Source organism: Cygnus olor, chromosome 13 (assembly GCF_009769625.2).
Source record: "Cygnus olor isolate bCygOlo1 chromosome 13, bCygOlo1.pri.v2, whole genome shotgun sequence".
Classification (NCBI taxonomy): domain Eukaryota; kingdom Metazoa; phylum Chordata; class Aves; order Anseriformes; family Anatidae; genus Cygnus; species Cygnus olor.
Genome location: NC_049181.1, coordinates 2,623,770 through 2,638,406, shown reverse-complemented (window position 1 = coordinate 2,638,406; position 14,637 = coordinate 2,623,770). Strand labels below are relative to the sequence as shown.

General features: G+C 37.1%; 1 protein-coding gene across 4 annotated transcripts in view; it reads right to left on the bottom strand.

Moving 5' to 3' along the window:
* Positions 1-14,637, bottom strand: part of LOC121077343 (connector enhancer of kinase suppressor of ras 2-like) — a 180,609-nt gene that overhangs the window by 92,465 nt on the left and 73,507 nt on the right. For all 4 annotated transcript variants that reach the window (XM_040572539.1, XM_040572536.1, XM_040572540.1 and 1 more), the window contains exons 3-4: positions 6,505-6,707; positions 5,002-5,089 (exon numbers count right to left, since the gene is read on the bottom strand). In XM_040572539.1, the coding sequence (XP_040428473.1) occupies positions 5,002-5,089; positions 6,505-6,707 (291 nt within the window). The remainder of the gene's footprint in view (positions 1-5,001; positions 5,090-6,504; positions 6,708-14,637) is intronic.

Genomic DNA, 14,637 nt, shown 5'->3' with positions numbered 1-14,637 from the left:
GCCCGTCAACACCCCGAACAGCCACCCCAGCCCTCAAGATGTTTTAGTAAAAAATTAAAAGGAGCATAAAGAAAACACAAGTTGGCCAGGCAGTGTGAGAAGAAAATAGAAACGCCTGGAACTCCCCACAAACCTGGTCACCTCTGAGGGCAGCCACAGCCAAGCCCGTGGCCCTGGCGGCCCCAGCTCCAGAACCTTCCGCCACGTGCCTGAGGCATGCAGCCCACCAGGCTCCTATATGGTGGGCGCCCGCCTGTGATGCCTACCTGCTGTGTCAATGGGGTGCTTTTATGTAACAAAATAAACGCAGTTAAGTGCTGAGGCCACGTCCAGCTCATTAGCCTGCTCCCGTGGGGCACCGCACCAAGGAAGGTGTCCCTCGGTGCACCCGAGGCTGCTGCAGGGCAACTTCAGCCTGAGCGAGCCCCACAGCCCCGCGCACAGGCCTGGAGCACAACCGACTGTCTCAGCCTCAAATCTAAGCATCAAGTTCATTTGGGAGGACTGGCACTTCTGTAGAGAAATTAATTTCTGAGTGAAGACTGTTTTCAAAATACTGTCACGGAATAAAAGTTAAAACCAGATTGTGAGTGCCCAGGAACACAGAAGAATTTATATTAGCATTTCATGGTCAAGCATCCCTTTGATGTTTCTTCTGTATTCATACTGTTATTTTCTTCAGCACAAAAAAGATTTCAATTAGTCAGTTTGGTTGGCATTGCCCAAGGCAGTTTTCCCTACAACTTGTACACACTTCAAACAGCATACCTTTAACCCTTCAAGTACCAAGAGAAACAAATGATCACAGGACAGCTTACAGCTTGACTTCAGAGCTAATGGTCCTATCTAAATTATTCCTTTAATTTCTGTGCTAGAAACACAATATGAGCTTAATTCTGAACGAGCTTAATTAGTTCAGGTCAAAGACTTGTACAGTAAAACTGAAATTTTACTGTTTTGTAGAGCAGAATTAATGTTAGCTATACTTAGGTTGCACATTCAAGATTACATTAGCATTAAAAATGTTAATGGTTTTGGGATTCCTTCCAAATTATATGCATATTGACTTTTTTTTTTTTTTTTTTTTTAATACATCAGACTATTTTAACTGAGAGGTTAAAAGCACTTGCAATATTATACTAAAAATATTATGATATGTAGGACAATATTCTTCTATGTTGTTTTTTTTTCTTGATACATAGCAATGCACTGGGGATCTCATTTTAAAAAAATAAAAATTATATATATATATATATATATTCTTCCAGGACTAACATTTATAGAATTTATATATATATATATATATATTTAAAATTTTATTTTATTTAAAAATATATATATATTTAGAAAATAAATAATACTTCTAGTGATATTCTTTCTCTGTCCTGCATAAACAAGAAGAGGTTAAAAAAATGTTTTTTTTATATTATTTTTATTTTATTTTATTTAGAGTTTAAAACTTTTAAAAAATAGTAGCTGCATTATATTTCTCTATTAGCTGCATTCTATTTCTTTATGTGAAACAGTAAAATAAGGAGCTGCAAAATAGTCACAGCAACAGTATTACATAAAAGCCAGCTTCTGCACTATCCAGAACATCCTATCTTTCAAAGGTACAGGACACCTTCACAACTCTGATAAGGTAAAAGAGCATGTTTCTGAATACTGATAAAGAAAAAAAAAAAGATTAATAGGACTTGGATACAACATTCATAATTTTAGTTTACAATTCTGAAAGTGATTGCAAGTACTGCTGAAATTTTCAGATACTGTAAAGAATATTTTATGACAAGTCTTGGGGACAGTTAACACATAGAAGTACTTATACATGTAAAATATTTAGTTCATTATCTTAGCACAATAAAGCAGCATGAGTTAAGTCAAAAAACAAAAGAAACCCTATGATGGAGCAGGTCTGAAAAGAACTTAAAACTTTGTATTTGCCATTTGAATGCCACTTCCCAATATCACACTTCAGTAGAGACCTACTGCAGCCTTTGAATGGTGGACATGACAAAATGATATTTAAAATATGTTGCTTGCACACATAACATTGAACACTTCTGGAATCCACACATTAAAAAGAATGAGACTGCTCTTAAATTAGGAAAATAGAGCCTGGTGAAGACACTAGAGTAACTCATTTTACCTGGTTTAATTAAGGTAAAGACTTTATCATAATCTACATTTAGAAAATGGTGAACAGATGTTTGATAACAGAATGTTCTTCTGCAAGCACAAGCATAACAAGACTGAGGGGCTGAAAGCTCAAGTCTGTGAAGTTCAAACTGAAAATAACACTCATGTTTTTAAGAGCAGCTGCTGAATCACAGAATAATTCAGGTGGAAGGGACTCTGAAGGTTATCTAGTCCAACCACCTGCTCAAAGAAGAGCTAATTTCAAAGTTAGACCAGGTACAGGAAACTTCTAAAAACCAATTTTCCATCAATTGCAATGTGAACTAGATAGCTTTTAAAACATACGCATCATCCTAAACACAAAGTATTTGAGTAAAAACAGGGAAAAAATCTGTGATATGATCTCTTAATTTATCTCAGAGAGGTTGATTAAACATGACTGATGTGGAAAACAAACAAAAAGTGTTTGGCTGTTATTGAAAAAAAATAGCTCGAGTTGTGCTGATGTTCTTTGGTAAGAATTTTTTTTTGTTTATAGAATGCTTGCTTCTATTGAAGCATTTATCATGGATTTAAACATCTTTGAAATTATCAGGAAAAAATAATCTGAAAACAGCTTCCACTAGAACAAGTGAACACTTTCTACTCAAGGAAAAATTAACCACTGGCTACATTTTAAGAACAAAATCCCTAACCTGTTATCTCCCAGTTACTCCACTTACCATTCCTCCAACGTAGCCACAATTCTGTGTCAAAACCAAATCCAAACTCTGTTAAATTAATCTGATGGATTCATTTTCAGAACTAAAATAAGTTATTCTGCTTTAACACTGAAGTTATACTTCACAACTAAGTCTACAGAGAGCTGAAATTTTAAAATACTCATCCTGCTTTTATGTACATTATCTTCAACACATTTTAATGGATCATTAGACCTCAAAATCTATGCCTCAAAGTTTATGTAGTTTTTTACATAATGCTATTCTTTTTCCTCCTTATTTTAGTGAAAGGGGGATTGTGAGGGATAAGAATACTGGACAGGTGTAAAACTAGAGAATAAAGATCCATTTTCTTATAGCCAGTATGAGAAGACACTATTTACAGACGAACAAATGGCTGATGACTCATCATAGCATTTACATGGCATGTAAATAATAATACCCAATGTTGCAATGCATGTATTTTGTTTAAACTTTGAATGAAGATCTTATTTCACACTTACTCAAAGATTATGACCTAACAGCTAGAAAATTTATTTCCTTTTTACATCTAAGATTATGCCACTAAGATACCTACAGTACATCCTAGCAAGAAAATACATAAGGATTGTCTGTATTAAACTGAGATCACACAGTAATGTCCCCTGTTTAAAAGGACGTTCACCTTGAGTGGCAGCTGTAAATAATACACATAAAGCATGTTAATTTTGCACAAAATATATCTTCAGGTTGAAAACATTCTTCACTCACTTAATGCGCTAAATGCATGGCCTTTGCTGCTGCTTTCACGCTGATTAGATATCTAAAACTTAACTCATTCATTAAAAGAAAAAGGACTATTAGAAAGGATAAGAGTATTAGAAAGGACCTGAGATCTAGGTTTCTGTTAGTTATGCCTTTCAATTAGTTATGCCTTTGAATTCATATTTTATCCTACAGTTAAGACCACAGTTTTGGTTTAGGTGAGACACCTTTGCTTTCACACATTAAGATAAATTTTCCTCAGATTTAGTAGCAACAAAACTGTCTCCCTAAAATGATACTGCTTCATCTACACTTTTTGGTGCTAAGTTTAACATACTGTAAAAACAAGTTAATAGATGGCTATTAAACAATAAAGATCTGAAAATAAGATAAGCAAAAGACGAAACTTGACTTGACTTGTAACTGACCTGAAGTAGTAACTGAACATTTTTCATTTTGGAATGTATTGGAGTTTATGGTAGAAGACAGATTGTTTTTAAGTTGTCAAAAGAAAGACAGCTTTTGCAGTGGAGTAGAAGAATTGAAGGAAAAAACAAACCCCAAACTATTGCTAGCAGAAAACTGAATTTCATCTGCCAAAACCAATCAAACGAATGGCAGAAATGAAGACAGCAATTCAAAATTATATGATTTCCACCAAGACTATAGGGAAAAATCAAACTCAAACAAAGTGCAATATCAGCTGAAGGGTGAAATCAAAATCCAAACTTTTTGTACTGTAGAGAAGTTCATTTTGCTTAGTCTGTAAATCAAAAATAGCCTAGTGTTATAAACACCTTGTAAGAGAAAGCTTAATAAAGATATATAAATAATTAAATGCCTACATAGGAATTTGTAAACCAGGAAAACAGAAGAAGGATCTTTGTTTTCCACTGCAAAAATGCATAAAGGACAAAAATTCTTAAAAGGAAAGAAAGCTGAATATTAGAAATTAAGGATAATATTGTAAAAGACAAAGACTGCTATTTTTTTCTCAGCCTCAGTTAGAAAATACAAATGCAAAATATGTTTTTTTTTTTTTTTTCCTGTAAGAACTAAAACAAAACTGAGAAAAAAAAAATAGTCTGCAGAATGCTACTGCCTCTGGAAGCCTTTGTAATTAAACGAGTTCTATGACTACTCTACGGTGAGGCTACATGGAAAAGTTTGCCAGCATACAACAGAGGGAGGCAATGGAGCCCTTCTTTTGTCTTGCTTCCCCTCCTACACTCTAACGTCTAAAGTCTTCCCATCACTCCCGCAAAAAGAGACTATACAAGGAACGGAAAGATAAGGCTAAAACATTTTTTTTCTGGTGAAGAAAAAGCTTGGCAATGCTTTTACTATGTCGATTTTTAAGCAATGGGACTCAGAAATAGTGGAAGATAACCACTCCTACCTGTTGCACAATGGTTGTTAATTCCAGGCACAGTTGAACAATGTTGTTTTTCAGCAGTGAGTATTCTGTCACGCTGACAAATGGAGACCTGTGAGAAGGAAAGAATAGGTTTACATAATGTTAAGGATAAATCATGTTTACAGTATAAGCAATGGTATATAGTATAACTGACTAATGGTTAGCAAATTCATTTTCATAAAGGCAAATGTAATCAGGTCAGTTAATTGTTCTATGGTTTAGTCCAAAAAAGTCTTGAAATAATGAATGTATTTTTCTATAGTACAGTCTACTGTTTTTTGGAGTCTCTGTGGGCATTTAGAAGATATATGTAATACTGAGATCAGGTCTACACCACAGAATTGTGAATCACCTAACCACAACAATCTCCAGCAGCAAATCACACAACTTTTTTAAAATATGCCTTTGAAACAAGAAACAATGTTGGCAGGAAGGATGTAAAGTGGATTTTGGCCAGAACACCAGAAGTTATCATTCTTAAGGATGGTGAAATACGAGCTTCCAAAAAAAAAAAAGTAAGTAGTCAAGATTTCTCGTGTATGGTTCATTAAAAAGACAACATTTCTAGAATGACATCACTCACTCTTCAGCAGCAGTTAGCACCTTAATTCAGAGAGCAAAGTAATGCATACTTAGTCACTAACAGTTTCCTGCACACTAGGATTTTCTGCAGGCTTTCCAAATTCTAGCTGAATCTGACCTCATTTGAATTTATAAGAACTGACAAGGTCGTAGCCCAAAAGAATATGACTGCTGGCATCAGGTTAGGAAGATGTCACCAGGATTATATAAATCCTGTGAAGGAGGGTGATTCACTCTCACTATGATTTCTAACGTGCCATTTATACATTCAAGAGCAGTCAGATTCCAGATAAATCTCTCCATTACTATAACTCTAGAAAACTGAAACAAAACATAAATTCCATGATGTCATTTTATGTTTTGGTTTTTGTCTTCCTACAGCCAAAATTTTAACTATGTTTATCTGGAGCATTAATGGTAATCAGTTCAAATTCTCAAATTCTTGCTAAAAACTCCAATAAGAAACTTTTTCTTTCCCGACTAAGCAAGTAAGATAATTTACTTTTAATATTCTTAATTGATTAACTTAACTCCAGCTTATTTTGTGTCTTTTTGATGAAAGAAAGACAGTTCAAATTCTATGATCTTTTCTTCCTCATCCTCCTTTCTGAAATTACCAATAATGGGCTACCATTTATGGCAGTAAGATATCAATTTTTGCAGAAAATACTATCAAACTGAAAGGAGTATGAACAAATAACTAGAGAATAATTTAGCAGCCTCCTAAGAGAAAAGAGTACTACATTTTGCCTGCAAAATTTTTGAAATTTGCACATCAAAATTTACAGCTAGAATTAGCAGAACTGATATTTTAATATTAGGATAAAAGGGTACAAGAACAAACTAAAAAATAAAAATGAGTAATTATTCTCATGGGTAGAGGATCAAGGAAGAGTAAATTACCTGTCCAGCCAGGCTAGTAAGTTCTTGGCAGCACCTATCAGGTCAACTACAGAGGTAAGAAAATCATTTGGCAGTCGTCTGGAGGCCCTGCCATCATAATGGCCACTCCTCCTTCTACCCGTTATGAAGTTCTGAAGATTTTTGGCTGAGGCATTCAGCTTGTGAGAGAGAGTTCTCAGGTTTTCGGTCTCCAAACCATAATTCTGTGGGAAAAGAAGAAAGCAGACAATCAAATGAAGCAGGGTGTTGTAAACTATGTGAACGGAACCATGAGGTGAAACGTTCTAACCTGTACGTGGCTGAAAGGATCACAGATCTACGGATGCCTGGTGTCAGACCAGCAACAGGCCGCTTTGTTTAAAGCCCACCCATGGTGCTACAGACCCCAAGCCTCTTGGTCCCACCACACACGGTCTCGCTCAGATTTGTATTAGTCCCCCTACTAACTTGTAACAACTTCACCTTAGCAGAGCTCCACTACTGCTTATGCCGTTAATAAGGTAAAAAACCTCAGGGAGTCCTAGAGACAGGCTTTTACGGGGTAGTTCCTTGCTGAACTCTGCTGCTGTTGGTGAACAGCTGTCACACCACACGTAACATAACATGTGAATGGTCAGGTCACGTCAGACCAAAGATGTAGTACTCCTGTCGCCAGTGAATGCCTAGGGACAAATCTGAGAAAAGAGCAGGCGTGTAGTCAACGTGTGAGTGGTTCAGAGTCTTCAGGCAATGACAGTGCCTTCATACTTAATAGTTCTTAATGGATTTTCTTCCACTGTTCTCATTCTCATGGCTTTTGTTTGTTTTTAACTTACAACTTTTCACATTTTTTAATTTTTTCCCTTTATGAAGGGACTTCAGCTCAAACAGAGTAACTAAATAACTCAGATTCACATAGAAAGTCTCAGGCTGAATTGAAACAGGATCTCTTGCTGCCACAACAGGATGTAGCATGGGAAAGATTTTAATGAGCACTTAAATAAAATCAGCTTTCACAGTATGAATTGATTGCCCACTATTATTTTCAACTATGCATATGTTATAGAGGATGACTGTTCATCAATATTGCATATTAATTTTTCTGCCTCAACTTCTTCCTTGAAACTGAGGATAATGAACAACAAACAAATACGCTATCTTGCTGAATGCTAACGTGGATATATGTGCGAAGATTAAATATTTCCAACACCAAAAAGGGAAAAATATATGGAAGTCAAACAAAATACAAACAAATAGTAGGTAAAGTTGTTTTCTGAGTTTGGACCAGTTCTGGCCGGTGCATAGGCCCCTGCCTTCTCTGCCAGCCGTTCTCCCTCTCAAAGTTCACCCTGAAAAATGAAGGAAGCCCTCCACCTCAACTCTGAGGAAACCTACAAGGCATGGAAACACTTTGGTACTTCTAAGTTAATTCACTACAAAGAGCTTACTTTTTAAAATACTTTTAAATTATTTAATTAATTAATTATAACAGAATTAATTTCAGTATTGTATACATATCATGCCTAGAGCATCCCAGTCAGTCAATGAGGTTTGGAAGCATCACATTTAAGACTGAACAGGGAAGCAAATGAAAATTACATTGCCTTAGTTACAGACAAGAACAATTCTCTTAATCTTTTTTCCAAAACATTGTACAGTTAACTACAGCTTCACTGAAGTAAAGCACTCTATTTTAGAAAAGTTTACAGTTAAAAAGAATACTGTATTTGATATTAGTATTAGCATACAATCTGTTTGATATTTGTAACTAATCTTTCTTTTATTAAAACACTGAAGGAATTCCCTCTGCTATTTCCCTCCCCTTTTTCTGTCACTTCTCCTCATGCAAAGATGATGAGTAAGTGGGTGTATTGCAATGTCTTCACCAGCTAGCAAACTGTACTAAGCAGCATCCCGTTTCCCCTCGGGAAAAGTTTGATTTTGCATACTCAACAGCATTTTATAACGATGATAAATCAGATCCTCCTGTTTTTATTTCCCAGTCCAACCTTGATTATCCCTGTGGTAACAAACACAAAATGTTTCTCCTAGTAATTAATTACTGCTTGAAAGCTCAGGGAATCTGTCAGTTTGCTTTCAAGGAAGGGCACGTAGGAAAGGAAAAAGCTTGACCAGTGAATCTCCGAAAAGTCAGTATGCTTTCACCGGAGTAAAAGTCTGAGTCTTGAAGAAAGAGGGCTAGATACTACCAGTGCAGTCAGCTGGACTGAATTTTATAGATTTGCTCAAGTCACCAGAAAATACAAAATGTGTCTGAGGAAATCCACCTAATAAACAAGGTTGTTTTATCGTAAGTTTATTAATTAGCATACCAATGGGAGCCTTAATTAATGTCAATATAAGATTCTAAATATAGCAAAGCGTAGATAAAATATATCCATAAAGATGATCAGAAGATTACAGGAAATTTTTCAGCAAAGTAAGAGTGCTGATGCAAAGTAGTGATTTAGCTGAGATTTAGGTACAATAAAGGGGAAAAGATAAAAATATTACAGAAACAACAATGACTCAACATCTCTGTAGAAGACAAAGTAAATTGCACTAAATTTAAGATTGAACACCTGAGATGTTCAAATAAATGAAACAACCGTAAACAACTATAAAATCGGAAAAAGAAAGGTTAAAAATAATCCTTGAAAGTATCTTCCCCAAGCACGTCCTCCTCCTTTGCTGCATCACAGCTCACCTCATGCCACCTGCACGTCTCTCTCCCTGCTGCCAACCTCCTTTGTGACAAGTTTGCCTGGCTGCATGCCTGATGCCGTGAAGCTCTACAAGACCCACTGTGGCATTGTGTTAGGAAACCATCAAAAGAAGCCAGGGCTCCTTTCAACCTGCCCTAGCTACTAACCAAGGTGAAGGGATATAAAAGAGATTGTCTCAGAGGAGACAAGAACAAACAGGTGGTTACACGCACAACTTTGAACTGCATCCATTATGATTCGGTGAAGGTACTTAAAAACAAGGATGGAGAAGTTGCAGTTTATGATAATGAATAAGTAGGTGGGTAGCCCTGTTCTCTATATATGACACAGCAAGTATTCAGATCTCTTCTAATTCCCGTAGGCATCTCATCTGCATGATGCTCACAGATAGTCTCAGACCTGCCAAACTAAATCATTATCATGGCTACCATATCAGACCTCAGTTTTCACAGCTATATATTCTTCTCTCAGTGTTAAATATGTACTATTATTGTGAAAGACAATGCAGAAATGTTATTCTTGAGCTTGTAAAATTCTGTCTCTTGCAGGTGATTTTCTTCTTGCACGTAAATCCTAGATGTGAATCCTGCTTAAAAAAACCAAACAAACAAAAGAGAAGAGCAACAGAAAAACACATACACAACATCTGAAAGGGTTCAGGAGAGTGCCACTAGCATAACTAGGATTATTCCTAATAACAAGTCAGAAAAAAAAACAAGGTTTGCTTGGTTCCCTGTTTCTATTTCATGACACTTAAGGTTGTTATGTTGTCTTTTTTTGTTGTTGTTGTTCAATTTACTTGATTAGTGGCAATGGACATACAGGTTTAGACAGCAAATACTGACTATTAAAGTGACCCCAAGCACTGTCTGACTATTAGAGTTACACAGCCATGCACTTTGTCAAATTACCCTAAAAACTTGAGTTTTGACCATGGCAGTAAAGCAGGCAAAAGGAGGCAAAGCAGGCCTGATAGGTGCATTGCAGAAAGGACAACCTCTAAAAAAGGATTAAAATAAGAGCGAATCTGGAACACAGAGGTGTGACTGGCAAATCTACTAGAGGTTTACTTCATGTTTTTCAAGTAAAAGCACTGTACGAAGAGTAGGATTTTTTACATCCACTGAATATAGTATATGGCAGTGTTAGTACCTTCACATAAGATGATGATTACCTTACATGAAGATGCTGTGGTTTGCTCAGTGACAGACTGACTCAGTAGTATATTTTACATCAGAGCTCAGCAATTCCTGGTGCCAAATTCAATGATCGGAGTTGGAGAGAAGGATTTCAAGAAGTAGAAATTAAATGCAAATGTGAGATCAGAGCCAGACGGGCTTATTATGGAAGAATATAATTAGTAATGATGCCAAGATGAAACTGTGCTTAAAGTGATGCTTGACAGTGAGCTGTACAACTGAGACTGAAGTCTGCTTGCTGTCTGTAAAACATTTTTCAGTTTTAGCTATTACACCCTCTTGATTTTTGAACCGTTCATGAGGTTTTCTCACCATCCCCCTGCTCCTGTTGAGTCCCAGACGCTTGCTCCAGCGTTATTCCCAGTGACGGGGGTTACTGGAGGGTGGGAAGAGGGAGGAGACAGGACAGATAGCCTCCAGGGGTTTTGCAGTTGATTGTTTTTTTTGAAGTCCAGAATAATAATAATAAAAACAAAAACGTGGCTGTTGTCAGAAGCCTTAGCATAGCAGGAGACAGGAGAGAATACCAGTTTGTTTGAACAGCCCGAAATAAACTGTTGTTTTTACCAGGGAGATTTTATTTTTATTTCCTTTTAAAGCAGAGTAGAAGGAATAAGATCTAAGTTGGTGAATATTCAGTGTCCAATATGCCCTTTTAACTATATGGAAAAATAGGAAATCTGTATCCAAACAGATATTTCTTCCTTTTTACATTTTAAATCCCAAATGAATGAATGGCTAAGTACACTGTGACAAGGAACCCTCCCGCTCTGTGTCCATAGCACAATTATAGCTGAAACCTGCTTGTGTACACACATTCTGGTATGAAAGTTCCATTTTTAACAGTGGAAAATTGATTTTTCTTCATCCATCTGACAATGTGACTCATTTGTTTACGTGTTAAAGTAGAATGAAACAAAAAAATCTTCAGCTACACTTCAGGTGTTTTCAGATCTTATTGCACATATGGAATAACATGAGAAATTAGTATGTAACGCTAATAACATGATCTGTGATGATTTTTGCTACTAGGATAAAATAGCACAATCTTTTTTAGCAAACATTAAGGTAAAAAATAACTACTACAATGGAAGAAAAAAGTGTTAAGCAGTTTCTTGTAATCACTCATACCTGGAGATCAAAACAGAGTGAGAAATATCTGCAATATAAGAGTTATGTACTTAAAGATACTATTAATAAATGCATTTTTTTTTGCTATAGTGACATAGATTAAATAAGCATGCACATTGAAATTTTTCAGCATATAATTTTAGCTAGTTTATACTGCATATATAATGACTATGACATACTTAAAAGCAGATTTATTTTTAATTATAGTAGGGTTGTCTGATGTCGTCATTCATGGAAGTAAGTAGGGGGTGTGATAAACGTGTAAATCACCTCATGGATGCATGTAAAGCTTTTTCTGTAGGTGATGTTTTGTGAATGTTACATTTTTCACGGGACTAGAAGGTGTAGAGAAATAAAAGCACGGAGCAGGAGATCTGACAGAAGAGGTTAAAGGAAACAACCCTGAGTGAAAATCAAGCACCTTCTGTGAAGCTCACCATATTCAGGCATTTAAAATGCCACAGCCTCAATACTGTGCTATGCTCATGTTTTTTTTTTGTGACACAATCGCCACCCGATTCATCAACGCAGTCCGGCAGTGGTCGCCGTAGGTGCCAGGTCTGAGTTTCAGGGGGCAGCAGGCCCTTAATCCACCCACATGTAGCTCTGCCTCCGCCCCCGTCGGTCCCAGCCTGCCCGAACACAGGAAAACACGCTCAGCACATTGCCAGCCCTGGCAGCAACACATCTGGACTCATGACATGCACTACTCCTGCTCGGGGCTCCATTTACCAGTTGCTTTGAAGTGATGTATTTGCGAATCGCCACAGCGAGACATTGCCGTGCCCTCCTCAAGCCCCAGCCCAGACCCACAGTGAGCTGGACAGGGAATTTAATTTAAAAGCTCAACCTTCAGGCACATCTTCCCCGCTACAGACAGGTTTTCGACCAGACCCATTCTCAGATTACACAATCGACTTAAAATTGCTGTGGACGCGCAACCTCTGAAGCAGCTCTGCGGGGATGCCCTGGTCCCGTCCCGGCTGCCTGCTGGCCCCCACCAGCCCCCTGCTCCCCGGGGGCTCTGCGGCTGCCACTACGAGCCCTGGCCCCACCTGCCTCCCCAGGGCACGTAGCAGCACGTGGGGCTTGGAGCCGATGAGGAACTGAAGTCCCCAAAGGCAGCTCTGAGCTTCTGGAGTCCTTTGGGAAGGCGCGACGTGCCAGATGGGATCCCACGGCTCCCTGCGGGCTGCAACGCGACGTGCTGCACCCGTGCAATGGAAACTGCAGCGCCCATGAGGGCGTGTATGCAGTTAGCGCCTACAGAAAACGGGCAAAACCAGCCTCTTTAAAAGCATAAATCCAAACCCACACGCTATAATTTTAGCATAAAGTTCTGACAGTTGAAAACAATGAAAAACTAGGTGGGTTTGCGTAGTGGTTTTGTTTTGTTTTTCCATTTCCTTTCTGGTTGTATACTCTTAAAGGTTAAATACACAGTATTAGCTTATTCTAAAATACTTGTATTTGTAAAAAGTTCTTTGATGTCATCAGGTAGACCCAATGTTAAGATTTTTTTTTTAATCGTATGTTTATGATACAAACGAAAGCTGAAGTTACCAAACTATTGCGAGATCAAAGCCCGTTGGCCACTGTATTTCAGTCACGCATGTCATTTTTCCTCTCTAAGAAAAATTTACATGCTTAATCTCCTTTATGTAAATAGCAAATCAAAGGAGGTAAAATAAATTTTTCATGTAAATCACAGAGGACATTCTCTTAAAATTATCTGAACAAATAAACAAGTTTTACTATTGCATTTAAACACTAAATTAAAAGTATGTATAAAACCTCGGTTCCACAGAATATGGCCTACTTTAAGTATTTATTATAATTTCAGGTAAAGTGCTAAAAGATCTAGATTGGTATTTTATGTGAACAGAGGTGACGTAAATTGAGCTGAAGGGAAGAATAAATTATACCCTGTAATTAGCATATTAAACTTGGTAGTGTTAAAATTCTGCTGGAGCTGTATGCAGATAGAAAAAAGTATTGCTTGACTTGCAGCCTGCTGACAGCTACTCCTTTGGCATCACCAGTTCTTAGGGCATACTGGAGTCCACCACTTCATTTTTGACGCATTGTACTAAATATGTTGTATACCTGATCCTGGGGATCTGGGGAAAACCAAGCGTTGCATTACCTGTGACCATTTGAGTCTGAAGGCTCAGAGCTGAGCAGAGCTGCCTGCCTGGGAGCTTGTAGCATGAGGCCTAAGAACTCCTCTGTCTAAAACCAGCCGGCAAAATCCATTAGTGACCATGTGAGCCAGGATACAAATTCAGGTCTAGAGACTGGAACCTAAAACTTAACACATTTCCTGAATGGCAAAAATGGGGCAATGCTTATAATAAATATATATATAATATGAAAGTTAGTAAAAGTTAAATATACATATATATATATATATATATATATATAAAAGAAACACCCTGTTAGCAAATCTGTGTCAGATGTAGTTCACACAGTGTCAGACTTGTCGCTGCAGTAGTATTTTAATTGGGTAATGATCATGATCACACACTTGGTGAGCAAAGGAATGAGATTTCTGAATAATAGGCAATTGAACCCAACATGACCTAATTCTCAGAATGTCTTATCACAAACCTCCACTTCTGCACAGTTTAACTTCTCTGTCTGTAGAAATGTCTAGTGGAATTACTATTATAATAGCTTTTCCCGTTACTTTATAGCAAGGAGATGCCATACTGCACACCTAAATGTATTAGCACACAAAATGATACCTATTCTGAAATTACATTCAGATCGCTTTCCTGGATTACAAAAGATACCTAGCTTACTAAATAGAGTGTGCTTTGCTCTGAGTTATGGCAAGCAAAAATGTAGGTCACCTCTGGGTATGTGCTACTTAAACTAAAATATTCAATAATTTCATGTATTTTTGAAAATACATAAAATCCTAGCACCTGCTGTTTTACAAACTAGAAATAAATTCCCCTATTCAAAAAATACACATTCGTGGCTGGGGACAGCAGTTCAAGAATATTGCCTGAACATTTTTCAGCATTTTCTTTGAAAGAACTCATTCTAAATCAGTAAATTAACAACAATATAATAAAAACAACCCTTATCAC